General features: G+C 33.7%; 1 protein-coding gene across 1 annotated transcript in view; it reads right to left on the bottom strand.

Moving 5' to 3' along the window:
- Positions 1–24328: 24328 nt before the first annotated feature.
- Positions 24329–27202, bottom strand: part of LOC136025240 (uncharacterized) — a 37027-nt gene continuing 34153 nt past the window's right edge. Inside the window, exon 7 of the mRNA XM_065701073.1 lies at positions 24329–24711. Coding sequence (XP_065557145.1) covers positions 24401–24711 — 311 coding nt within the window. The 3' untranslated portion in view covers positions 24329–24400. The remainder of the gene's footprint in view (positions 24712–27202) is intronic.

Here is a 27202-nt window from a genome sequence, read left to right on the forward strand (position 1 = left end):
AAACAGTATTCGATTTGATACCTACTGATACGCATAAGATTGTTATTTCCGCTGACAAAACGCCTCCTGGCCAACATGTGCGTAGATACAATGCTCCAACTATCGACGAAGTGACAATCGTTATGGTCAGTGATCAGTTTTTACCTCGAGATATTATTCTTCATAAGCGAAACACTCAGATGGTAAGAATTGCTGAAACTCATAGATGCTACGATGCCCTACAATATCTTATCATTTCTTGGGATGGATCCGACGGCTATCACTTTAATAATAAATTGCAAGATCCCTCCAATAACAAACAAACAGATAATAAATGCAGCGCAATGTATTATTATTCCTATAGACTAATGATCCGGCAGGATGAAGACAATTATATTTTAAATTGCCGTTAATTGTTTCACCAATACATCGTTGATATGTATGCAAAAATTGAATCAGAATGTTTGCTATTTATGCGTCTTAATCAGACCAAGCTCCGCTCTGAACAATACATTCGTTTGCGAGTTGCAGTTGTAAATGACGGTAATACCACAAACGCTGGAAGATTACCTTCGTCACATGCTGGCAGTCCCAGTCATATGCATGAACATGTTCAAGATGCTATTACGTATGTTCGTCTCAATGGTCGGAGATTTATTTATTACATTTACATGTAATCAATCTTGGGACGAAATACCGCAGCTTTTACTTCAAGGACAATTGGCGGTTCATAGACATGAAATTACGGCCCGTGTCTTCCGGCATAAGTTGAAATCACTGATAAACTACATAGCAAAACTTAAAGTGTTTGGGTCAGTACGATGCTGGATGTACTCAGTGGAATGGCAAAAACGAGTATTGCCACACGCACATATTTTAATCTCGCTATATGATAAATTACTTTTAATGAAATTGACGATGTGATTTCCACTTAAATTCCTGATGATTTGGTTGATAAGGGTTTATATAATATTGTTGTAAAAAAAATATGATACATGGACCTTGTGGTGCACTGAATGAAAAATCACCATGCAGAGGAAGGTGCACAAAGCAATATCCTCGACTTTTAGTACCCAACACAGTTACTGGCAATGATGGTTACCCACAATTTAGAAAAAGATCTACTGAAGATGGCGGTAAAACAGCAATAAAAAAGAAGCAAAACAGTACCACCATCGAAGTAGATAATCAATGGGTTATTCCGTATTCACCTTTATTGTCAAAAACATTTAATGCACATATAAACGTTGAATATTGTAACTCCGTAAAGGCAATCAAATACATATGTAAATACGTCACAAAAGGCAGTGACATGGCAGTTTTTGGCTTGCAGTCCAAAATCAGTGATATCAATGAAATCGTACAATATCAGGCTGGAAGATATATTAACAGCAATAAAGCTGTTTGGCGAATTCTTTCATTTCCGATACATGAACGTAGTCCAGCTGTTTTTCCCTTAGCGGTACATTTACAGAATGGACAACATGTTTGTTTTTCGGAATCCAACGTGCGACAAAGAGCCCTCAATCCACCGGATACAACGTTAACTTCTTTCTTTTCGTTATGTCCAAATGATTCTTTTGCAAAAAACTGCTGTATAATGAAGTGCCTTCGTATTACACGTAGAATGCTAAAAATTAAGTATTTAAACGTCCAGAACAGGGTAAGACAGTCGACGGCCAACCTACCATCTTCAAAGATACTAGGATAGGAAGACTCTATACCATTCCCCCAATCAACATGAATGCCTCTTTTTTCGCCTGCTTTTGGTGAATTTACCCGGTCTGACGTCCTTAGAGTATTCGAGAACTGTAAACGAAATTATACATCAAACTTACCGTAGTATATGCCAAGCTCTGAATTTACTAGAGAATGACCAACACTGGGATAACTGCATCAATGACACCTGCAAAACGTCAACTCAAGTCAAATTCGTGCATTGTTTGCAATCATACTAACAATTTGCTCTCCCTTCGCTCCTACAGAGTTATGGGAAAAATATAAATCGAAAATGACCGAGGATAAACTCCATCGAAAACGGCTAGAGACTTCAGATATGACTTTTGATTTTACATCAGAAATTTATAACTACACTTTAGTTATTATTGAAGACTAGCTGTTGGGGTGGCGCGAAGCGCCCCCCCAAGCCCCCCCCGCGCGCGTAAGTCGTTACGCGCCATATTAGTTACGCACCATTGTAGTTGTGTCCCTGTGTCCCACCTGTGAATATAGATAGATTTATATATGTGTTTCAAACTACGTAAAAATTGCGAATATACAACGTTTTTGGCTTTCCCACTACTGGGAACTTTCCGTTTCCAATTGCCAGCAATTGATCTGAAAATGTTTGAAAAGAGTCATCGTTTTGCAATCGGACACGCATATTTGTAGTTAATTTTAATATTTTTACGTGTGCCCATAAATTAGAATTTTTCAGGCAAGCATTCATTTCGTCTGCAGGAGTTAAACTACATAAAAATTGCGAGTATACAACATTCTTGGCTTCCCCATTGTCTTTGCATATACAAAGCCGTATGCACTAATAATGACATCATATGCAAACGCTCTTTTTACTAACAAACAAACATGCATACACACAACTCGTTTTTATATAGATAGATAGATAGATAGATACAATACAAATTAACTGCGTAAAACTTGCGAATATACAACATTCTTCGCTGTCCAATTGTCGCTGCATATAAATAGATTGTCAGGTTTACCGACCCTCGAACATGCAACGTACAATTATCCATGGGAAAAACAATCAGTATTAAGATCTATACCACATTTTTGTAATGATTGACCTTGAGCTTTGTTAATGGTGATTGCAAATGCTAATCGAATTGGGAATTGCAATCTTTTAAATTGAAAAGGCAGATCCGTTGAAATCATGGGAATGCGAGGAATAAGAACAGCCTCACCCTCAAAAGGCTCTGTCAAGATGTGGCCTCTAATAGGTTTTCCATTGTTTTCTTTACGGTAAGTCGCGTGCCATTGCAAACCTTTGGTGGGTTGATATTTCTTAAAAGTATTATTGGTACGCCTATTTTTAGTTGTAGCACGTGTGGTGGAAACCCTGAAAGATCTATGGAATTTAAAAATTCAGATGGATAATTAACCGCTTCATTTGGTTCCAAAACTGTGTCGACTGACTTGCAAAGGACTGCCTGGTCTCGAATCTTGGTCAAAACAATACTGTTGATTTCGTGGACGTCTATATTTTTGGGTGCGAGAATCGCTCTTTCACTTAGCCATTTATTATTTTTATAATTTTTTAGAATATTCGGAAATACTTTTTCAATCAATTCATTTTTGGACGTCACTAAATTACAGAAATCAGCAGGTAGTTGTATACGTCCTGAAATTGAGTCTATCGTATCATAAATGTCTTTTTGTTCCGACGTTAACTTGGAAATGGTATTTTGTACATACGACAATAGATCACTCGTACTGTAACTTTGTTCACGATCCAATTTTACACATGTTGAAACAGCAGCGATACGGTTAGGTGAAGGCATTCCCAAATCCTGAAGAGGTTTGTTTGCCATACGTACGCACAAATCTTCTATAATAACTAAAGTGTAGTTATAAATTTCTGATGTAAAATCAAAAGTCATATCTGACGTCTCCAACTGTTTTCGATGGAGTATATCTTCGGACATTTTTGACTAATATTTTTCCCATAACTCTGTAGGAGCTGATGGAGAGCAAGTGCACGAATTTGACTTGGGGTTGACGTTTCGCACGCGTCATTGATGCACTTATCCCAGTGTTGGTCATTCTCCAATAAATTCAGAGCTTGGCGTGCACTACGGTAAGTGTCATGTATAGTACCGTTTACAGTTCTCAAATACTCAAAGGATGTCGGACCGGGCATATTCACCAAAAGCAGGCGTAGAAAGAAGCATTCATGTTGATTGGGGTGAACGGTGTAGAGTCTTCCTATCGTGGTATCTTTGAAGATGGTAGGTTGGCCGTAAACCCACTGGTTATCTACTTCGATGGTGGTACCGTTGCCATTGTAGGTTCTTCAGTCATTTTACAATTAGAAATTTCTCTTTCAACGGTCTTCTTACAATTAAAAATTTGTCTTTGAACGATATTCTTAAATACTTGTGTCCTGGTCGTCATTTATAATCCCTGTGTCCCGGTCGTCATTTGTGTCCTGGTATCCCAGTCTGTAATTTCTCTTTGAGTGTCCCGGTCGTTATTTATATTCCCTCTTTCCCGGTCGTCATTTGTGTCCCGGTCTGTAATTTCTCTTTGAGTGTTTTTTCTTTTTAGTATTTTTTAGTTTTTTACATTTTTTCTTTTTTCAGTTTTCTTTTTCTTCTTTATTTTTCAGCTTCACTATGAAATACATATCGCCGAACCTTTGTTTTTTTAACTAGAATCTGGTAGGCATTGATGACCTTATCCAAGCTAAAAACCCAAACCCACTCATCATCGCTATCATTTTCAGTTTTGATATGTTTTGACTCTCGCTGTCCAGGTGGATCTTCATCTAACTGCGTGGTTTTGCGTTCTTTAGCCTCAAGCCTGTTTCCTTGCTGTTCTTTTGATTCCTCGGCACGCTTTCTTTTCTTACTTTCTCTATCAGCAGCAAGCTCTTTGGCATAGACTCTTTGAGCATCTTCATCGGCTTTTGCCATTGTAAGTTCATCAGTCATTTTAAAATTAAACATTAATACATTTCTACGTGAACATATATGTCTTAAATATCTTTAATGACGTCACCGTCATAGCAAAAATGACGACAACTAACTTCATGACGTCAGTCGACACAGAAACATGACGTCACCTGACAGACAGACACACAGACAGACAACTTATTTTTATATATATACTAGCTGTTGGGGTGGCGCTTCGCGCCACCCCAACACCTAGTTGGTGGGGCGCTTCGTGCCCCCCCAAGCCCCCCCGCGCGCGTAAGTCGTTACGCGCCACATTAGTTACGCGCCACTGTAGTTGTGTCCCTGTGTCCCACCTGTGAATAGAGATAGATATAAATATATGTTTTTAACTACGTAAAACATGCGAATATACAACATTATTCGCTGTCCCATTGTCTGTGCATATAAATAGATTGTCAGGTTTACTGACTCTTGAACATGCAACATATAATTGTCCATGGGAAAAACAATCCGTATTCAGATCTATACCTCATTATTCTAATGATGTGTCCCTGTGTCCCGGTCGTCATTTATATTCCCTGTGTCCCGGTCGTCATTTGTGTCCCGGTGTCCCAGTTTGTAATTTCTCTTTGAGTGTCCCGGTCGTCATTTATATTCCCTGTGTCCCGGTGTCCCAGTCGTCATTTGTGTCCCGATGTCCCGGTCTATAATTTCTATTCGAACAATCCCTGTGTCCCGGTCGTCATTTATATATCCCGCCTGTGCCCCCGGCGTCCGCGTTGTAGTTGTGTCCCTGTGTCCCGGTCGTCACTTATATTCCCTCTGTCTCGGTCGTCATTTGTGTCCCGGTCTGTAATTTCTCTTTGAGTGTTTTTTCTTTTTAGTTTTTTTAGTTTTTTACCTTTTTTCTTTTTTCAGTTTTCTTTTTCTTCTTTATTTTTCAGCGTCACTATAAAGTACATATCGACGAACCTTTGTTTTTTTAACTTAAATCTGGTAGGCATTGATGACCTTATCCAAGTCAAAATCCCAAACCCAATCATCATCGCTATCATTTTCAGTTTTGATATGTTTTGACTCTCGCTGTCCGGGTGGATTTTCATCTAACTGCGCGGTTTTGCGTTCTTTAGCCGCAAGCCTGTTTTCTTGCTGTTCTTGTGATTCCTCGGAACGCTTTCTTTTCTTACTTTCTCAATCAGCAGCAAGTTTTTTGGCATAAACTCTTTGAGCAGCTTCCTTGGCTGTTGCCATTGTAGGTTCTTCAGTCATTTTACAATTAAACATTTTTCCGTGAACAAATGTCTTAAATACCGTTAATGACGTCACCGTCAAAGCAAAAATGACGACAACTAATTCCATGACGTCAGTCAGCACAGAAACATGACGTCACCTGATCCACAGACAGACACACAGACAGACAACTTATTTTTATATATATAGATAGATAGATATGTTTTTAACGACGTAAAGTTTGTGAACATACAACATTCTTCGCTGCCCCATTGTCTGTGCATATAAATAGATTGTCAGGTTTACCGACTCTTGAACATGCAACATATAATTGTCCATGGGAAAAACAATCCATATTCTGATCTATACCTCATGATTCTAATGATTGCCCTTGAGCTTTGTTGATGGTGATTGCTAATCGAACATTGCCTGTGTCCCCGTCGTCATTTATATATCCCCCCTGTGCCCCCGGCGTCACCGTTGTAGTTGTGTCCCTGCGTCCCGGTCGTCATTTATATTCCCTGTGTCCCGGTCGTCATCCCGTTGTCTCGGTCGTCATTTGTGCCTCGATGTCCCGGTCTGTATATACATTCGTTTTTGAATTGGTATATGATGAAATAAATTTTTTATTTTTTCCCTTTTTTTCTTTTTAGTTTTTTTTATTGGTTTTTACCTTTTTTCTTTTTCTAGTTTTTTTTCTTTTTTCTTTTAAGTTTTTTTTTTTAAGTTTTTATCTTTTTAGTTTTTTTTATTTTTATTTTTTTAGTTTTCTTTTTCTCCTTTATTGTTCAGTTTTTTTTCCTTTTCTTAGTTTTTTTTTCTTTTTTAGTTCTTTTAGTTTTTACCTTTTTTTAGTTTTTTAGTTTTTTTAGTTTTTTAGCTTTTTTAGTTTTTTTATCAGTTTTTAGTTTATTTTATGGTTTTTTCCTTTCTTTAGTTTTTTTTTAGTTTTTTACCTTTTTTCTAGTTTTTTTTTTAGTTTTTAAGCTTTTTTAGATTTTTTTTTTCTTTTTAGTTTTTTTTGTAGTTTTTACCATCTTTAGATTTTTGCTTCTTTTATATTAATGCTAAAGCCAAGGTTCGAACCTGGAACCTCTTGAACCTAGAACCTGGAACATAACGCCTTATCAACTCAGCTACATCGGCTTGAATACATTCGTTTTTGAATTGGTATATGATGAAATAATTCAGACGTCATATTATATGATGATAAAAAATTTTTAGTTTTTTTTCCTTTTTTTCTTTTTAGTTTTTTTATTGGTTTTTACCGTTTTTTTTAGCTTTTTTAGTTTTTTTTCGTTTTTTCTTTTTAGTTTTTTTTTGTAGTTTTTATCTTTTTTAGTTTTTTTTTATTTTTATTTATATTTTTTTAGTTTTCTTTTTCTCTTTTATTTTTCAGTTTTTTCCTTTTTTTAGTTTTTTTTCTTTTTTAGTTTTTAGTTTTTTTTTTAGTTTTTTACCATTTTTTAGTTTTTTTAGTTTTTTTAGTTTTTTAGCTTTTTTAGTTTTTTTATTACTTTTTAGTTTTTTTTAATTTTTGCCTTTTTTTAGTTTTTTCAGTTTTTTTTTTTAGTTTTTAGTTTTTTACCTTTTTTTAGTTTTTATTTAGTTTTTTAGCTTATTTAGTTTTTTTTTCTTTTTAGTTTTTTTTTGTAGTTTTTACCTTTTTTAGTTTTTTTTTTCTTCTTTTGTTTTAGTGTGAAATAATTCAGACGTCATATGCGGACAAACACGACGTCACTCGACAGACAGACATAACCCACAAACAACTTATTTTTATATATATAGATTTGTGCGTATGTATGGCAAACAAACCTCTACAGGGTTTGGGAATGCCTTCACCTAATCGTAACGCTGCTGTTTCAACGTGTGTAGAATTGGATCGTGAACAAAGTTACAGCACGAGTGATCTATTGTCGTATGTACAAAATAACTTTTCTAAGTTAACATCGGAGCAAAAGGATATTTATGATAAGATAATGCATTGTGTCGATAACAACGTTGGAGAAATCTTCTTTTTGGATGCGCCAGGAGGTACTGGTAAAACATTTGTGATAAAATTGATTCTGGTATCAATTCGATCAAAAAATAACATAGCGTTGGCAATTGCGTCGTCCGGAATAGAAGCAACGTTGCTGCCTGGTACTGTGCGCTTCTCTATAGTATCAATGGCAAAATTGAATATATAACTCTTGTCCTCTACAAACAATTTCATACCACGCAATTCAGCCTCTTTTCCCGCTGATTTTACTGCCTCAAGGGCAAATTTAATTTTCTTTCCCACAAGTAATTCCCATTATGTGTAGGCAGGTGTAATCCAAATTCTTACGACTTTCTTTGTCCATCTGACTAGCGCTCTATTCCGTTGAGGGGGATTCCCCCTCGAATCCTAATGTGGACCCTATCTTTGAATTATTAACGTCCCCTGATAAAAAAAAAGGAAAAACGCATCAAAAGAAAAAAGAAATCTCTTGAAGTTGTCATTAACAACCCGTTTGTGTATCGTCATTACACAGCACCCTACGTGTGTGTCCTCCTCAGTTACAAGTGGGGGTCCCCCATGGGCCTTGAAGAAACAAGTCACGTGAGATTGCCTTATCCATAACATAAGTAAATATTACCGCTATTAAATAGCAACCAAAGTAATCTTTAAAAACGTCTCGGAAAAAAAATTTGGAACGTCTTGAAAAATGTCTTAAAAACATCTAGAAATATCTTGAAAAACATACCATCGGTGAAATTGGTTACTAAGGGGCCCTCGATAGAATTGGATGCTAGGGTCCAGTTGAAATTTGTTGCTAGGGCCCTGTATATGTAAAGAATGAAAATACAGGGTGATGAAGCATTGGGGGCATGTTCTTGCTTGAGGGTACCCTTCAGGTTTTCTCTTGGCCCTCGTAAGTTTCCTAAGAACAAAAACTATCCATAAAGCAAAACCAACATCCTATTATGTAACAACTAAGACATTCTGAAGTAAAGAAGCCCTAGGTCTCTTAGGGTTTTTAAACACTCATAGAAACCATCACGTAACAAACAAAAGCAAAAAACAGCTTTTACGCAATAAGCATCTTTTGGCTGTGGTCGGAATAGTAGGATATGAGTGTCAAAGAGATCGAGGGATACTTGTGTTACAAGAATGGAAGGATACAAGTGTCATAGGAATAATTATGGGAATACTATTAAAAAAACAACCGTCTACTAAAATATAATCAATTAAATTTGGGGTCTTACCCCAGAAACACGTAAACTCTCCAATCCCCTTACCGTTTCCAACCCTACCAGTGATTATAATCAAACCGTACTTCCCAAAAATTTGACAGCTTACTTTACCCAGTGTTCTTTCTTCATTCCTTGTACTTTATATGACTTCCTCTTAATTTTCCTAAAATTTATATTTCCTGAATTGAAGGATCAACAAAATTGAAACCACCACAATTATCAGGTTGTTCTAAAAACTCGGCAAAACCTACTCGAAATATGCAAAACCTAACATAATATACAATACTGAGTACTTTAAACGAAGCATAATCTACACAACATTCTAAGATTTACTAGGTAGCCTCTTAACTGAAGCAAACGTTTTTCTATTGTCACAGATAGGCCCCCTTACGTTCAGCTACTTCTAATTTTTTCCCTGCATGCTTTAAACTCTTCATATCCCTCTATATTTCCACTTTCCTCCACACTTTTTCACGTCTCTATAATATCCATCATGTCAACATCGCTCGTTTGGTTTATCCTTTCCAACTTTTCACTTGCGAGTCCTTGAATATTTGAATGACCAAACCAATAACGTTCAAATTGTTTTTAATGGCCCGTGAATTTCTATTTTTCACCACTTTTTCTATCATTCTCCATTCTTGCTGCCTTACTTGGCTCTTCTTCTACACTGAGACTGAGACCGGAAACTGTTTGTTCTTTCCCTGCGAGTCTTAGAGCTGATTCCCTCAGCTGGATTGTTTGTGGCTTCAACTTGAGCACGTCAACTATATGACTGTACAGTGACAGTTTTTCTATCATACTCGTAAGCGGTTTCATTAACCATTAACTTCATTCCCTTCCAATTAGGTTTCAGGTTCTTGGTGCGTGCCTCTTGATGCATCGGCTTTAATTTGTTTCTAATCTCTCTTTCTTAAGGTAAATAATCCGAAACACAAACACTCGTTCCTGTCCAAAAACTGTACCGTTATGCAAAAAAATGTCTCTTTGATACGCATTTGAAAACCAAATAAGTATAGGACGTGGATTCGATTTTTATGGCAGTCTGAAAACATCTACTTCAGATGTTTCCGATTTCATTACAGTCGTTTCAACTCTTAATTCATTTGACAAATGCTGTATTGCCCCGCTTGCTGAATTCTGAGCCTCTTGCAGGATATTCAGCTTCGACCCCATTGCTTTTAACTTTTTGGATAATTCCTGAATCGATGCTAAAATAACCTCTGTCGTCTCGTAGCCTAATAGTTTAAGCAGAAACAGAAACTTACACGAAAGAGGGGCATATTTGTGATCCTACTGTTTCCAATAACTCCTGTTTGTCTTTGCACGTTTACTGTTTTTCAGGTGGGATAAATGTCTGAATATCAATAAATCATACTTTTTGCGTTTATCTTTAATGGAAAATACAGATATGGGCATAACATGTTTTGATTTAGTTCAACATTTTGCTCAGTATTTTCGGAACAGATCAATAGAATGTTCCTCATCTTTTATGAAACTGCAGGTCAAATATTGCCGACCTTTCTCAATAGTAAATATGGTATGTAAACAAGGGAGAAATTGTATAACTTGCAGCTCCTTCCCCATGGGCTTTGGTAGGGGGAGGGGGCTGAATAGCTCAAAGACATGGCTACTGGGCTTTTCAACTTTAAAAATAAATATTCAAAATTTCGATTTTATTTGTTTGGGAATCGGCTGGCGTAGGAGGGGGGTAGTTTTAGTTCTCCAATCAGTGGCCCTCCAATCAGTTTTGACTCTTCAAAAGGGAACTTGAAAAAGGAACAAGAACTTTCCATTCCTGATTGATTGAAGCCCCTTCAAAGCTTAGATGACCACCTTTTCCTTAAAACTGTAATTCCGATGTAACATTGGACAACTAGCATAACTTATAGCCCTTACCCCAAGTATAGAGGGAGAATTATCAAACATTGAACAATAATTATTTGCCTTAGAACAATTTTGAACAAAATGACTATCTCGACATTTTAGTTGGAAGCATTTGGGAGGGAAAGTTGGAGGGGGGGGGTTGACTGCAATCTGATCTCTTTTGAATCTTAAGAAGAAGTTAGAACTTTGATCTACCTATACGAGATGATGTTATTACCATTTGCTACTACAGCGTTAAACAAAAATCCAGTTTTCGTAACAAATTGATTTTATTAAAAAAAAAATAATAACAAAATGTTTTTAACCCCATCAATTGTCTTTATAATTAGCCATTAACCAGCTCTCTAGGATGTTCTAACTCTCAGATATCTGCGGAGGAAAAGAAAAGAAAAAGTTGCCCTATATGCAGAATATTGTGGTTACAGCCATTTTTCTTGATTTTCAAGCCAATATGTTTTCCTTGTTATTCATGCCGAGAGACGGTAACTTTCCTATATAGAGGTTTCAAACAAGGTGGTTAATAATATACTTTTTGTTTTGATCTGACTCTATTCGTAGGACTTATAGGCTATTGTAATTTTTACTATGGGGTTTGATCGTCTCTTACTAGGGTGCTAGCTACTACTGTAACCTAGGAAAAATAATATTTCTAAAAGTTGCACCTCTCTGGTAAGCTACCACACTTACTGTGCTTGCTAATTTTCTTAGGTTTGTCTCTTGGTATCCAAACTATGAAAAAGCCATAAACATTTTCCTCTTTGTAATAGTCTTTGAAAAAGTTTATAATTGAAATCATAATGAATGGTTGTTTTATCAAAGTACTCATAATTCTTAAAATTTCGTTTATAACAACATCTTTTGTTCAAACACATGTTCTCATAATAGCCTATTTGCAAACAGGTGTAGCAGACAAAAGGTTTTCTATTGTATTTCCAGAAAATTTTATGATGTCATTTTGTACCAATTCAAGCCACAAGAAAATTGAATGTAACAGAGAGATTTCATAAAGTCTTTATGTCCCAGAAAAACATTTTTTAAATAAATCGTTCGAAACTACATTTCACTAAAACATATTTATATTTTCTGAAATTTTCAAAATTTATAAATAAACTTATAAACTGCAAAAACATTCGAGTAACACAGTTTAGCAGCTCCAGTCTTTTTATAATGAAAAAAACCAACATTCAAATTACATGATCGAGTTACAAAACTATAGCTAAACTAGATGTTATAATGTATGCTACCGATATAACCGAAGACCGTTTAGCTATAATTGTCAAAGATAATTGTAAAAACGAAATATGCATTTTTTAATTCTATTGCTTATACGAACCGAATTTTCCTTGGTTAGTGCCAGTTCATGTAGGTACACTGGTAACACTGAAACAGAACAGATTTGCCACTCAGTTAATGAAGGTGCTGTTGAATTATTAAAAGTCGAAGAGCATAATCCCGATTCTGTGTGGTTCAGGGAAAATTATACTTCGTACAAAATAAAAGTCGAAGAAGTATTCAGTCCGCCCCCTTTCGGGTATCTTACCCTAGATGATATTGTTTGGATTGACGGTAAAACATATCTAAGCAACTCGATGGACTTAACTGTTGGAAATAGTTATGCTGCTACTACACTCATAGGATATAATAATACAGGACATGCTGCAAGAAAATTAAGATATTGCATCACTTGGCACCAAAAATGGAATAATCTTAGTGACGAGCAAAGAAAGTATTTGCATGACGTACGGAACAATTGCAGGAAAGGCATTTCGTTTTCTAAGGCTGAAGTTACCTTTAGTAGTTCTGGGGCTACTGGGGTTACTCGGGTTGACATCTTTGTTGCAGCCGTAGCTGCGATGGTGGTAGCAGTTATATTTATGACCTAGCAGGTCCCATTGGAATAGAAAAACCTGAAATCCTCCGTATATGATGTCGGATTGAAATACAAATTTAGCCACTGCCACCGGTTTGGCAACAAACCCTAAAGAGAAGACAATATCTGTTTTAATTTCAAGCAATTAAGTCAGTATGTTCATCTAAGGATTTTTCTTTTGCAAATTATGTTGTAGTCTCCATAGGGAACGGGCGGGGTCAGCTGTGGTCCTCGTAATATCTGCTTATTTTGAATTTAACTCGATTATTTATTGTAATTTCTATTCGTTCTGTGTTTCAGTTATATAATGATGGGGACCTATGGTGGTTGTATTGTTGGGAAATTATTTGACTTTAGTTGTACATATATATTCTCTGAGGCCAAACTGACTCTTATACACAATAATGGTAGAAACTATGGTAATAATGGTAAAAATAATGGTATAAAATGGTAAATAATGGAATAATGGTATGAAACTTACCTAAGCATGGATGGCAGGATTTTCTTTAAACGATAATTTCGTTTTTTTTAAAAATCTTTTTAGTTTTTTACCTTATTTATTTTTTTTAGTTTTTTTAGTTTTTTTTAGTTTTTTCTTTTTAGGTTTTTTCTTTTTTAAGTTTTTTTCTTTTTTAGTTTTTCTTTTTTTATTTTTTTTTATTTTTTAGTTTTTTATTTATTTTTTTTATATTCGTTTTTTTCTTTTAGTTTTTTACCTTTTTTTTAGTTTGTCTTTTTTAAGTTTTTTTCTTTTTTAGTTTTTCTTTTGTTAATTTTTTTTCTTTTTAGTTTTTTTTGTTTTTTTTATTTTTTATTTTTTTATTTTTCTCTTAGTTTTTCTTTTTTTTTCTTTTTTTATTCTTTCATTTTCTTCTTTATTTTTCAGAAGTCATATGCAAACCCTTAAATATACAAAAAACAAACATATTATAATTTTTTTTTCTTTTTTAGTTTTTTCTTTTTTTAGTTTTATAGGTTTTTTAGTTTTTCAACTTTTTTTCTTTTTAAATTTTACCTTTTTTTTCTTTTTTTAGTTTTTTTCTTTTTAGGTTTTCTTTTTTTAGTTTTTTTCTTTTTTTTCTCTTTTTTTTGTTTTTTTTTTGTTTTTTAGCATTTTTGGTTTTTTTAAGTTTTTTCTTTTTTCAGTTTTCTTTTTCTTGTTTATTTTTCAGACATCATATGCAAACCCTCAACACAAAAATACATACAACTTATCTATATACATATAAATAAGTTGTTAGTCTGTCTGTCGACTGACGTCATGTTTGTCCACATATGAAGTCTGAATTATTTCTTCACATACCAATTCAAAAACGAATGTATTCAAGCCGAAGTAGCTGAGTTGGTAAAGCGTTATGTTCCAGGTTCTAGGTCCGAGAGGTTCCAGGTTCGAACCTTGACTTTAGTATTAATACAAAAGAAGAAAAAAACTAAAAAGGTAAAAACTTCAAAAAAAAACTAAAAAGAAAATACTAAAAAAACTAAAAAAGCTAAAAAACTAAAAAAAAAACTAAAAAAAGGTAAAAAACTAAAAACTAAAAAAGAAAAAAACCAAAAAAAAATAAAAGATGGTAAAAAATAAAAAAAACTTAAAAGAAAAAAACTAAAAACTAATAAAAAAAACTGAAAAACCAAAAAAACTAAAAAAAGGAAAAAACTGAAAAATAAAAGGAGAAAAAGAAAACTAACAAAATAAAAATAAAAAAAAATGAAAAAGGTAAAAACTAACAAAAAAACTAAAAAGAAAAAAAAAAGAAAACTAAAAAAGCTAAAAATGGTAAAAACCAAAAAAAAAACTAAAAAGGAAAAAAGGAAAAAAATTTATTTCATCATATACCAATTCAAAAACGAATGTATATACAGACCGGGACATCGGGATACAAATGACGACCGGGACACAGGGAATATGACTGACGAAATTACAGACTGGGACACAAATGACGACCGGGACACAGGGAATATAAATGACGACCAGGACACTCAAAGAGATATCACAGACTGGGACACCGGGACACAAATAACGACCGAGACACAGGGAATATAAATGACGACTGGGACACAGGGACACAACTACAACGGGGACACCAGGGGCACAGGGGGGATATATAAATGACGATGGGGACACAGGGAATGTTTGATTAGCAATCACCATCAACAAAGCTCAAGGGCAATCATTAGAATAATGAGGTATAGATCTGAATATGGATTGTTTTTCCCACGGACAATTATATGTTGCATGTTCAAGAGTCGGTAAACCTGACAATCTATTTATATGTACAGACAATGGCACAGCGTAGATTGTTGTATATTTGCATGTTTTATGTAGTTAAAATTCTTAATTTTTTTGTATTCTCCTGATGAGCCCTTGTGTTGGGTTGTTGCCTCTGAATTATTTGTCTTTATTATTTTTTCTATTGTTTGGTAAATGACGACTTATACTTATTGACGACATGACTGCCTGTCCATGGATTATTCTTTATGGTTGATTGTGTATGGCTATGCTGTTTGACCTATGTGATTGTATGGATGAGTAGGGTTAAGGCCTCATTCAAGTGCTGGTCTATATTAACCACTAATTTAGGAAAACAGTCTTCCTTTTCTCCTTCTGTCTCTCTCTTTTTTTTCTTTTTTTTGGGTTGTGCTATTGCATTAGTCATTTCTCTTTTCATGATATTATTCCAGGTTGGATCCAGTGCTGGTGGAGAAAATTTTTTTAGTTTTCTCCCCGAAATCCCTTTACCCTGATCCAGGTTTTTAACCTGATATTGTTAATTATTGATGAGATGGCACTTATGCAAATTTCATGTTCTTTCATGACTTTGTTTATGTATTTCTTGACCTATTGACCTTGGCATGTTTTTTGGACTTTGATTGTTGGATTTTGATTTGGAGCCCATTTATAGCTGACTTGTTTTTATGTCAACTAGAATATAAATATATGATGGATAAGAATAATCCAATTAATTTAAAACATGTTTTGTCAAATAATAAAAGATATTTAGATGATATTTTGGTCTTAAATTGTAAGGATATCATTGATACTTCTAAAAATATATATCCATCAGAGCTTATTCTTGAACCTAGTCATGGCGCTGGTCATGAAGATCATTTCTTAGATTTAAATAATTGTTTCTAATTGAGCGGATTTTTTTTAAAATTAGCCACATGGTAAAGATGATTTCTTTAATTGTTTAATTCATTCAGGTTTTTTGCAATGTGTTAATATTTGTGATTTGGTAAAATTTATTATATTTAGTTTACCTATTGTTGCTAAAAAGAGGGATATATTAACAGGATAAGCTTGTTTTGGAGTTACTTGGTTGTTTTACATTTGCTGTTTATTTTCTGTCATAGACATGTATTTTGGGGGTGATACCTGACACGGGGATGCCATGGATATTCTGTGGTAGCCACAACACTTGGCTGGGTAGAGAATTTAAAGTGGCGAAACCCTATATAGGCCAGTGTATTCTCCTGATGAGCCCTTGTGTTGGGTTGTTGCCTCTGGATTATTTGTCTTTATTATTTTTTCTATTGTTTGGTAAATGACGACTTATACTTATTGACGACATGACTGCCTGTCCATGGATTATTCTTTATGGTTGATTGTGTATGGCTATGCTGTTTGACCTATGTGATTGCATGGATGAGTAGGGTTAAGGCCTCATTCAAGTGCTGGTCTATATTAATCAATAATTTAGGAAAACAGTCTTCCTTTTCTCTTTCTGTCTCTCTTTTTTTGTGTTTGTGCTGTTGCATTGGTGATTTCTCTTTTCATGATATTATTTCAGGTTTGATCCAGTGCTGGTGGAGAAATTTTTTTTAGTTTTCTCCCCGACAGACCTTTAATAAAATGTCTAAATAATTTATCCAAGAGGAATTTAATCAAACTTTTCTGGATTGTTAAGAGTAATAAGTAGTTAAAATGTATTGATGGTTTTATGGACCATCCTTCTTTTACTTGTCCTACTAAATGTAAAAAACGATCGAGAGGACATAGGAAAAATAATAGAAAAAATGAATTGGATGTACATATGCTTTCTATAGATCTATGCCAGCTACTTGAATCTAGGGGTATGATTTCTGTAATAAAATGTCTAAATAATTTATCCAAGAGGAATTTAATCAAACTTTTCTGGATTGTTAAGAATAATACAGCTCTTGATTATAATTTTAAAGTAATATGTGATACAATTTGCATTCTAACTAAAACGAAATTTATTTCAAAAAAGAAAAAGTTCGATAAGATTAGTAATAAGGATAACAGATTATATTTACCTATTAATTTTACTTGTAAGCAGATTGAAAATATTAATTTACCAGAAATTTTAAATCAGCGGCATCTGAAACAGGCCCTTCCTAGTAATTTGAATTATAATGATAGTCCAGTTTTAACTTATAAATTTTCAAAAACTATTGGGCAAATTATTTTTAATTATAATTTAATACTAAAAAGATTAGATAGTGATATAAATTGGAAACCGGTTTGTAATTGTAAGCAACTTGGCCCATTTGTAAATCCTACTTACAAACATGTTATAACAGGGGACTTGTCAGTAATAAAGCAAAATGATCTTCTAGTTATAATGAATAAAGGGGCTAATTTCCGTCTTTCTCATCATCTGAAACCATTGAGTGTTCTTGATGGCTTGGAAAATGATTTTGATTTATTTATTGATAAGTGTTGTAAGAAAGAGAATAAAAATAAAGAGAGTTTTCAAAGTGAGAAGAATTGAATCATTAGTAGAATTAGAAATAAAATATATTCTAACTTAAAAAATAGTAACACTAAATCATTATTTTATAATGCAAAGATTAAACAAGCAATTGCTAATGTAAAGAATGAATTTGTAATTGTGCCAGTGGATAAAGCTAATAATAATTTTGCCATAATTTGTCAGAAGCTGTATTGTGATATCTTAAAAAGGGAGTTATGCACAACTAATGTTTACGAAAAGGTAAATATAGAGGATGAGAATTTAATTGAAAAGACTGAAGAAATACTTTTTAAGTATTTTAATATTAAAATAAATGACAATGATAAAAAGTTCCCTTTCCTATATTGGACTGTAAAATTTCATAAGAATCCCCCTAAACTACGGTTTATTGCTGGAGCAGCTAAATGTCCAACCCGCATTGCTGCTTCTGTCCTCTCTTTAATTTTAAAGGAAATTGTAAATAAACTTAAAACTTATTGTTCTGTTATTAAAAAATTTTCGAATTTTAATCCATATTGGAGTGTTAATAATTCACTGCAGGTGATGGATTCTTTAACAATGGTTTCAGCTAAAAGAATTGAGTCTTTCGATTTTGCGACAATGTATACTAATTTATCACTTAATGTAGTGTTTGATAATTTAAAAACTATTATCAAGAAATCTTTCCTCTTATCTAGTAAAAGGTTCTTAAAAATAGACACTTATAATAAAAAAGCTATATGGACAAATTGCTTTAATGCTACAGTTAACTTGAGATGTTACAGCTTGGATATGATTTTTGAGTTATTAGAATTTGTTTTATATAATACTTATATAAGATTTGGTGGTGATTTGTACAAGCAAATTGTGGGAATTCCCATGGGGGGGGGGGAATGCCAGCCCGTTTATAGCTGACTTGTTTTTAAGTCAACTAGAATATAAGTATATGATGGATAAGAATAATCCAATTAATTTAAAACATGTTTTGTCAAATAATAAAAGATATTTAGATGATATTTTGGTCTTAAATTGTAAGGATTTCATTGATATTTCTAAAAATATACATCCATCAGAGCTTATTCTTGAACCTAGTCATGGAGCTGGTCATGAAGATCATTTCTTAGATTTAAATATTAATATTGGTGATAATAATAAATTAAGCTTCAAAATGTATAATAAAACGGATGATTTTGATTTTGAAAGGATTAGTTTCCCATTCCCTGAAAGTAATATACACTCAAATATCACATATTCAGCGTTTTTCTCACAGTTACTTCGTTATGCAAGAATTTGTAGTAATTATATTGATTTTAAAAATAGATGTAAAATCTTAAGCCAAAAATTGATATCAAGAGGTTTTTCTGCAAATAAATTAACTTGGCAATTTAAAAAATTTAGTTTTCATTATAACGAACTTTTAAATAAATATCAAAAGAATTATCTAGACATACTTAAAGAAATTTTCAACTAATTTCGGAGGTACGAGTAATGTTATTGCAGCGCCATTTATTTTGAATTGTGTTTCTAATTGAGCGGATTTTCTTAAAAATTAGCCACATGGTTAAGATGAATTCCATAATTGTTTAGTTCATTCAGGTTTTTTGCAATGTGTTAATATTTGTGATTTAGTAAAATTTATTATATTTAGTTTACCTATTGTTGCTAAAAAGAGGGACATATTAACAGGATAAGCTTGTTTTGGTGTTACTTGGTTGTTTTATACTAGCTGTTTTTTTTCTTTCATAGGCATGTAGTTTGGGGGTGATACCTGACACGGGGATGCCATGGATATTCTGTGGTAGCCACAAAACTTGGCTGGGTAGAGAATTTAAAGTGGCGAAACCCTATATAGGCCAGTGTATTCTCCTGATGAGCCCTTGTGTTGGGTTGTTGCCTCTGGGTTATTTGTCTTTATTATTTTTTCTATTGTTTGGTAAATGACGACTTATACTTATTGACGACATGACTGGCTGGCCATGGATTATTCTTTATGGTTGATTGTGTATGGCTATGCTGTTTGACCTATGTGATATATATATATATATATATATATATATATATATATATATATATATATATATATATATATATATATATATATATATATATATATATATATATATATATATATATATATATATATATATATATATATATATATATATATATATTCACTGGTGGGACACAGGGCGCATAACTAATATGGCATAACTAATATATATATATATATATATGTGTGTGTGTGTGTGTGTGTGTGTGTGTTTGTGTGTATTTAATATATATATATATATATATATATATATATATATATATATATATTAAATAAAAAAAAAATTTTTCAACTGAAAGTAAGGAGCGACATTAAAACTGAAAACGAACAGAAATTACTTCGTATATGAAAGAGGCTGCTTCCTCATCATCGCCCCGCTCTTCACGCTATAGTTTGACTCTTTCCCTCAACTTTTCTTTTTAAAACAGTAAAAAACTTTAGCGTAAAGAGCGGGGCATTGATGAGGAAGCAGCCCCTTTCATATACGAAGTAATTTCTGTTCGTTTTCAGTTTTAATGTCGCTCCTTACTTTCAGTTGAAAAAACTTGTTTTTTTAATTTAATTTCTGAACGTTTTTGAATCAATGCATGTTTTGATTTTGGCTCTCCGCAGAGAAAGAATTAAAACGAAATTTGAATAATTTTTTTTTTGGCTAAATGGCTTTCACATAATTTTGATCGAATGATTTTGAGAATAAAGAGCGGGAGAGGAAGCCTAGTTGCCCTCTAATTTCTTGGTTAATGAAAAAGGCAACAAGAACTTCTAATTTTTTACGAATCTTTTTATTAGTAAAAGATATACCTAACTTATAAACTATCTTACATAAAGAATTTTTTATTCTCATGTTTTTATTACACATATGAGAGGGTTTGCCCCCTCGTCAGTACCTCTCTCTTTACACTAAATTTTGAATTTTGGCCCAATTCATTAAGAATGACCCTTGAATCACAAAAGCCGTAGAATAAATAGTTTACATTACTAAAAATACTTTAGCGTAAAGAGCGAGATATTAGGAGGAGGTGAGCCCCTCATATGGGTAATAATTTCTGTTCTTTTTAAGTTTTAATGCTGCTCCTTACTTCCAGCTGAAAAAACTTTTTCATATTTATTTTTTCATTGTTTTTTTTTAAATAATTCTAGTAAATCCTGCGCTCCCTTCATGGAAATTTTCTTCCCCCATGACAAATTCCTCGATGGAAAGCTCCCCCAGTATATCCCCCTCTTTTCAACCCCTCCCCCCGACAAAAAATTCCTCCTGAAAACACCTGTACACTTCCCAATAACCATTACTATATGTAAGCACTGGTCAAAGTTTGTAACTTGTAGCCCCTCCCAAGAGGACTGTGGATTCGAAGACATAGTTATAAGGTTTTTCGACTACGCTGAATAAAATGGCTATCTCAGAGTTTTGATCCGTTGACTTTGGGAAAATAATTAGCATGGGAGGGGGCCTAGGTGCCCTTCAATTTTTTTGGTCACTTAAAAAGGGCACTAGAACTTTTCATTTCCGTTAGAATGAGCCCTCTTGGTGAGCCCCTCCTCACCCCTGGGAAAAAGAAAAAAGAAAGAAAACAAATAAACACGCATCCGTGATCTGCCTTCTGGCAAAAAATACAAAATTCAACATTTTTATAGATAGGAGCTTGAAACTTCTACAGTAGGGTTCTCTGATACGCTGAATCTGATGATGTAATTTTAGTTAAGATTCTGTGACTTTTAGGGGTTGTTTCCCCCTATTTTCTAAAATAACACAAATTTTCTCAGGCTCGTAACTTTTGTTGCGTAAGACTAAACTTGATGAAACTTATATATTTAAAATCAGCATTAAAATGTGATTCTTTTGATATAGCTATTGGTATCAAAATTCCATTTTTTAGAGTTTTGGTTTCTATTGAGCCGTGTCGCTCCTTACTACAGTTCGTTACCACGAACTGTTTGATATATATATATATATATATATATATATATATATATATATATATATATATATATATATATATATATATATATATATATATATATGTATATATATATATATATATATATATATATATATATATATATATATATATATATATATATATATATGTATTTAACCACGTAAAACTTGCGAATATACAACATTCCTCGCTGTCCCATTGTCTGTGCACATAAATAGATTGTCAGGTTTACCAACATATAATTGTCCATGGGAAAAACAATCCGTATTCAGATCTATACCTCATGATTCTAATGTTTGCCCTTGAGCTTTGTTGATGGTGATTGCTAATCGAACATTCTCTGTGTCCTCGTCGTTATTTATATGTCCCCCTGTGCCCCCCGGCGTCCCCGTTGTAATTGTGTCCCTGTGTCCCGGTTATTTATGATCCCTGTGTCCCGGTCGCCATTTTTTTTAGTTTTCATTTTCTCCTTTATTTTTCATTTTTTTTCCCTTTTTAATTTTTTTTTTCTTTTTTAATTTGAAATAATTTTTTTTTCCTTTTTCTCTTTTTAGTTTGTTTTTGGTTTTTACCTTTTTTTAGCTTTTTTAGTTTTTTTTCTTTTTTCTTTTTTGTTTTTTTTTGTAGTTTTTATCTTTTTTTACTTTTTTTTTATTTTTATTTTCATTTTTTAGTTTTCTCTTTCTTTTTTTTCTTTTTTTTAGTTTTTTTTTCTTTTTTAGTTTTTTAATTTTTTAGTTTTTTACTTTTTTTTAGTTTTTTAGCCTTTTTTAGTTGCGCCACCCCAACACCTAGTTAGTGGGGGCGATTCGCGCCCCCAAAAGCCCCCCCCCCCGGCGCTTAAGTCGTTATGCGCCATATTAGTTACGTGCCATTGTAGTTGTGTCCCTGTGTGCGAATATCTCTTATCGCTAGAAATGTCGAAAAAGAGGGAAGAAAAGTAGAAAAAACTGAAACAGAACAGAACCGTTAAATTAAGAACAGGCAATCTGTTTCTGTTCTATTTTTTTCTGTGTGTGTGCAAACGGAACAGAAACATGTACTTTGAAAACAAAACAAAATAAGCATATTTTTTTCCCTGCCCGATATGTATGTTCTTGAGAATTGTCATCTATTACTTTTGTTTCCCCGGGCTAACATAATAATGAAGTTTTTTTTATCGTAACTTTCAAAAAACAAAACAAAGGTTGATCGTTGTCGACCTACTCCTTGACCCAATGCTCTCTGAATGATTTCTCTGTTACAGCCAGTAATATTTAGATTTAAACAAGTTCTATAAAAGAAATGTAAACAAAAGGAACTGGATTGGTTGCCCTTTAACTCTTTATTAAGCTAATGAAACTCACACCTTAAATTTTTTAAACCTAGCGCGCAGGCCAGATCCTAGAGAGATATTGGGCTCTTTGCAAAATTCAAACGCCGATGTATAGTCCTTGTTAACCTTATCAAAGTATATCGCATCAGTTTTTTTCGTACAAGAATTCGTTTGTGCGATATATCATTGTAAAACTTCGAGGGGTTAATAGCTTAAATGTCGTGGTGAACATTAGAAAAAATCCAGTTCAAATTTTAGGACAATAGACCAAATTACTTAACATGATGATAGTTCTTATACTTAGAAGGGCTGTAAATAAAGTTTTAAGAGAAGTACAATGTCGTTTTAGGAAGGGGAGACAATGGACAATCAGATTTTCGTTCTTAAATAAACTCGTCGAATGCACAGCGTTTCAGAGTATTTTCTATTGCAAGCACGAATTTAAAAGGCTCTGGTAGATAGATATATCTTAGTAAGCCTAGCAAAAACTTTTTGCATTGATGTCAAGTTCTTGTAAGCAGTTTCGTCAAAAAATTATATTTTTATTTTATAGTTCCATTAAATGTTTCCTAAAGAAGCTATACTTCAATCCTAGAAAGTCTATTTTCACCAAGAATGCGAATAACAAAACATGACCTAGTCCCTTAAGGCCTTTCTAACCTTCACAATACTCCTTTTCTTCCTAAAACTTATGATGGCATGAAGCTCCCCTAGCAGGACTTAGTAAACAACAAACTACACTGTCAACGCTGTTATCCAAAACACCCTTAAAGCACATTTGATGCAGTCTCGCAGATGTCTTAACTTTTTCTATCACTGATTTCACCTGTCAGGCTTCATATTAATAATGACGTCATCGCAACTGAACTCATCATACAGTTTCACTATTGCGTCATTTAGGGCTGTAGCCAACTATCATGACACTATTTATCATCTTGTGTAAGGAGATGCGATTTTGTAAAATAAATGGAGTTTAGTACTTACAAAAGGCACTAGATAGTGCACTTTCCTTTAAAATGAGCCCTAAAACAGTTTAAATCATATTCCAGTCCTCCACTGGAAAAACAAAAAAGAAAAGAAATCGCATCAGTGCTACCCAAACAAAAAGTGATTTTCCTTGTTGCTCAGGCCAAGAGACTGTAGGTTTTATATACATAATTTTCGGCCATAGTGATTCCATTAGTGCGCTTTTGTTTCGATCCACCACAATTTTTAAGGGTTTTCGAAATAACATTTTACTATTACAGCTTAATTAGATAATGGTTAATATTCCTGAATAATCCATAAATAGCCATTTTTAACCGTAATTCTTGAAATATCTGTGTTGATGTCTAAAAAGAGATAAACTAGGGTAGTACAGATGATATTGACTCATTGAACCCAGTCATATTTGTGACAGGTATCATAAACCAAGCAACGCTTAACAAGTTAGAGTTTAAAGTAAACCAACACCGAAAAATCCATGTAGTATCCAACTACACGATACATAGTTTTTGAAACTCTATCAAATGAAAAATGTTTAATCGAAAAATTGGTTCCTTCAGAAGCAATTAGAGATACAAAATAATTGAACATGTTAGAAGAGCCTGTTGAAAATTGCGCTAGCTAATGTAAAAGAAAAAACATAAGCTACACTAGAAACCGAAGCTGAATTTTCTGCATCATATTGGCAATCGTCCCCTTGATAATACTTTTTGAATAGCGTAATATCGACGCCTAGTTTAGTAAAGTCATTCATCACTCTGTCAATCTGATCTTGAGAAAGTGTGTTAGTTCTTGAAAGGAGCCACCCCTGCTCTATTTTCGTTTCAAAAGCCACGTCACAAGAATACACTGTTGCGAATGTTGTGTAGTCTGTATCCAAAACAAGGTAGGATCCAGGTGGAACTGCAAAATAAAATGAACACCTGTTAATATTTTCATACAATTAGAGTAAGTATCTACTGTCTTATTTTTCATTATGTATTAACTGGTTTCAGTTGCACATACCTATATTTGAATAGTAAAGCTGATTTTGAAAGGAAGACCACCATGATTACAGCAGTAGTCATGGTCAGTCTTCATTCAGAATTGATGGTGTAAAGACTTTTTAATTTAAACCTACTGTTATTAATTGGAAAAAATGACCTACAGTAAATGTAGTGGAAATCATTGGTTCGGTGACCAAGGGAGTATAATTTAAATAATCAGATTATTATTTTGCTGGCTTTTGAAATTATAAATTTCCTTGAGAACTGGATTTATATCATGTTTGGATCAGTGAATAATTTTTTAAACCGCACTGCTTTTCCATTTACAAGAGAGTTTAAGAGAGGAAAAGCCAATAAGAAAACATTAATTAATAAAAAAAAAATTCTTAAGATTTCGACTCCACATCTGGGAGCCTTTATCAACGGAAAAAAAAATGAAAAAGAAAAAAGAGAAACAAATAGTTTCTCTAAAGAAAAAATTAGATCTGAAGAAAAAGACAAAGAACAAAGACGAGAGAAAAGGAAAAAGAAAAAAACAAATAGACAAAACAAATAAATAAACCTCACATCTTAGCAATACTTCCAAAGTGCGGCAAAACTGTAATCATAGAACAAGAGACCAAAACCTCTAGATAATGTTACTCTATATGATCAGATTGGCAAATGGTACATGTTAGCTGAAATGCCGATGTATGGCAAAATTATAATCACAGAAAAAATATCCAAATCTCTAGATAATATTTCTCTATAAGATCGGATTCGCAAATAATATCTATTAAAGTTAAAATTTGGTTTTCATATGAAAAAAAACAGAAGCAAAAGAAAAACAGGTCAACATCCCAGATTAAATTTACAGGCTAAAACCCTTGAAATATTTATATACGGCCAAACAGGTCAATGGAACTCATGCATTATAAGTTGAGTGAATTTTTCACTCAACTGAATTAGCAAAATTTAGTCAAGGGTGGTGGTTATGTGAGAAAATACTGTACTTCTACGGATAAATGATGACAGTTTTATCCAACCTGACTTCTTTTGAGACTAACTGGGTCACAATCCGCTTTAGAAAAGGCAGACGACCTGGAGGCCCAGGACCTGTCCGCATCCTAGCCATGCCTTTGTTCAGAAACGACACTGCGACAGACGCTTTGAATTCTAGAAGGTCATATTTGGTTCCAGGTACACGCTTGCAACGAAGAATTAAGGAATTGACAACAGTAATGTCAACAATACGATGATATAGTCGCATATACCCCCACTTCTTCCTAAATTCATTCTTATAGTTTGATGTGAAAGAGTCCAAGAGGTCAACACCTCTCTTAGATCTATTGCATTCTTTGACAAAAAATGGTCTTTCAACGCCTATTTTCGTCTTCTCTGAGCTACTTCATCTCTCTAGAATATCAACTGGATAGTACCCAGCGTACGAGTAGCATAGGGCAACAAGGTTGTTGTCTTTCCACCGCAACACAGTCATGCCTTCCACTGACGTCGGATATGAGGCAGATCCTCGGTCTTTCTTCTTTATTTCTTTCTCTCTAACCAGTTTGCTCACAGTGTTGCCAAGTCTGTTCGCATGCAGTGTACTGACACTGTAAATATTTTATTGTTTTAGCGTTTCTATGAGAATGATTGAAGTGAAGAAGTTGTCGAAACACACCTTCAGATTCTTCTTTTCAAGACCACGACAAAGGTAAATAACAACATCACAACCTAAGCCACCTTTGGGGGTTTTATTGCAACCACTGCTTCCTTGGTAAGGTTTGAAGTCGTAAACATGTCCTGACACACCAGAACGCACCCAAATCTTATAGCCCCTTTTCGTCGGTTTGGACCCTATACATTGTTTTAGGTTACTTCTTTTTTTGAAAATAACCATCATTTCATTAACAAAATTATATTCTTAGTCGGACAAGGCAAGTTTGTATGCACTGAGAACAAGCTCAAAGAAAAGCCTTATCTTACAATACTTGTCTCAATTACTTTGTTTCTGGCTTGTGAGATGCAAGCATTCACGGATCTTTTAAAACGCTTCCTAGATATGTAGTTGGCTACAAGCCGTAGTCGGGAATACCTGGGTCAATACCTCTCAAGCCTTGGATACCAAACATAACTCATCACCGATAAACCCCCAAGATAAATACGGAGTTCAGCAATGGTAAGACCAAACTCACAGCTATGTTTCTCATAGTATAGCAATTAGACTCACGGATTATAATCTTCTGGATTTCAGAAGTCATCAATACTTTGAAATAGTCAATAGCGTCTTCCTCTTCATTTAGATTTAAGAGGACACCAGTAAAAGGGGTACACTTGCTCCATAGGGGGTACACTTACTTCCCATATCCTCACCCTCTTCACTTTAGTTTTCCTGACAACCCTACTTATTTGATGGCGTAGAATTATCG

The sequence above is a fragment of the Artemia franciscana genome, chromosome 3 (genome assembly GCF_032884065.1).
Source record: "Artemia franciscana chromosome 3, ASM3288406v1, whole genome shotgun sequence".
Taxonomy (NCBI): domain Eukaryota; kingdom Metazoa; phylum Arthropoda; class Branchiopoda; order Anostraca; family Artemiidae; genus Artemia; species Artemia franciscana.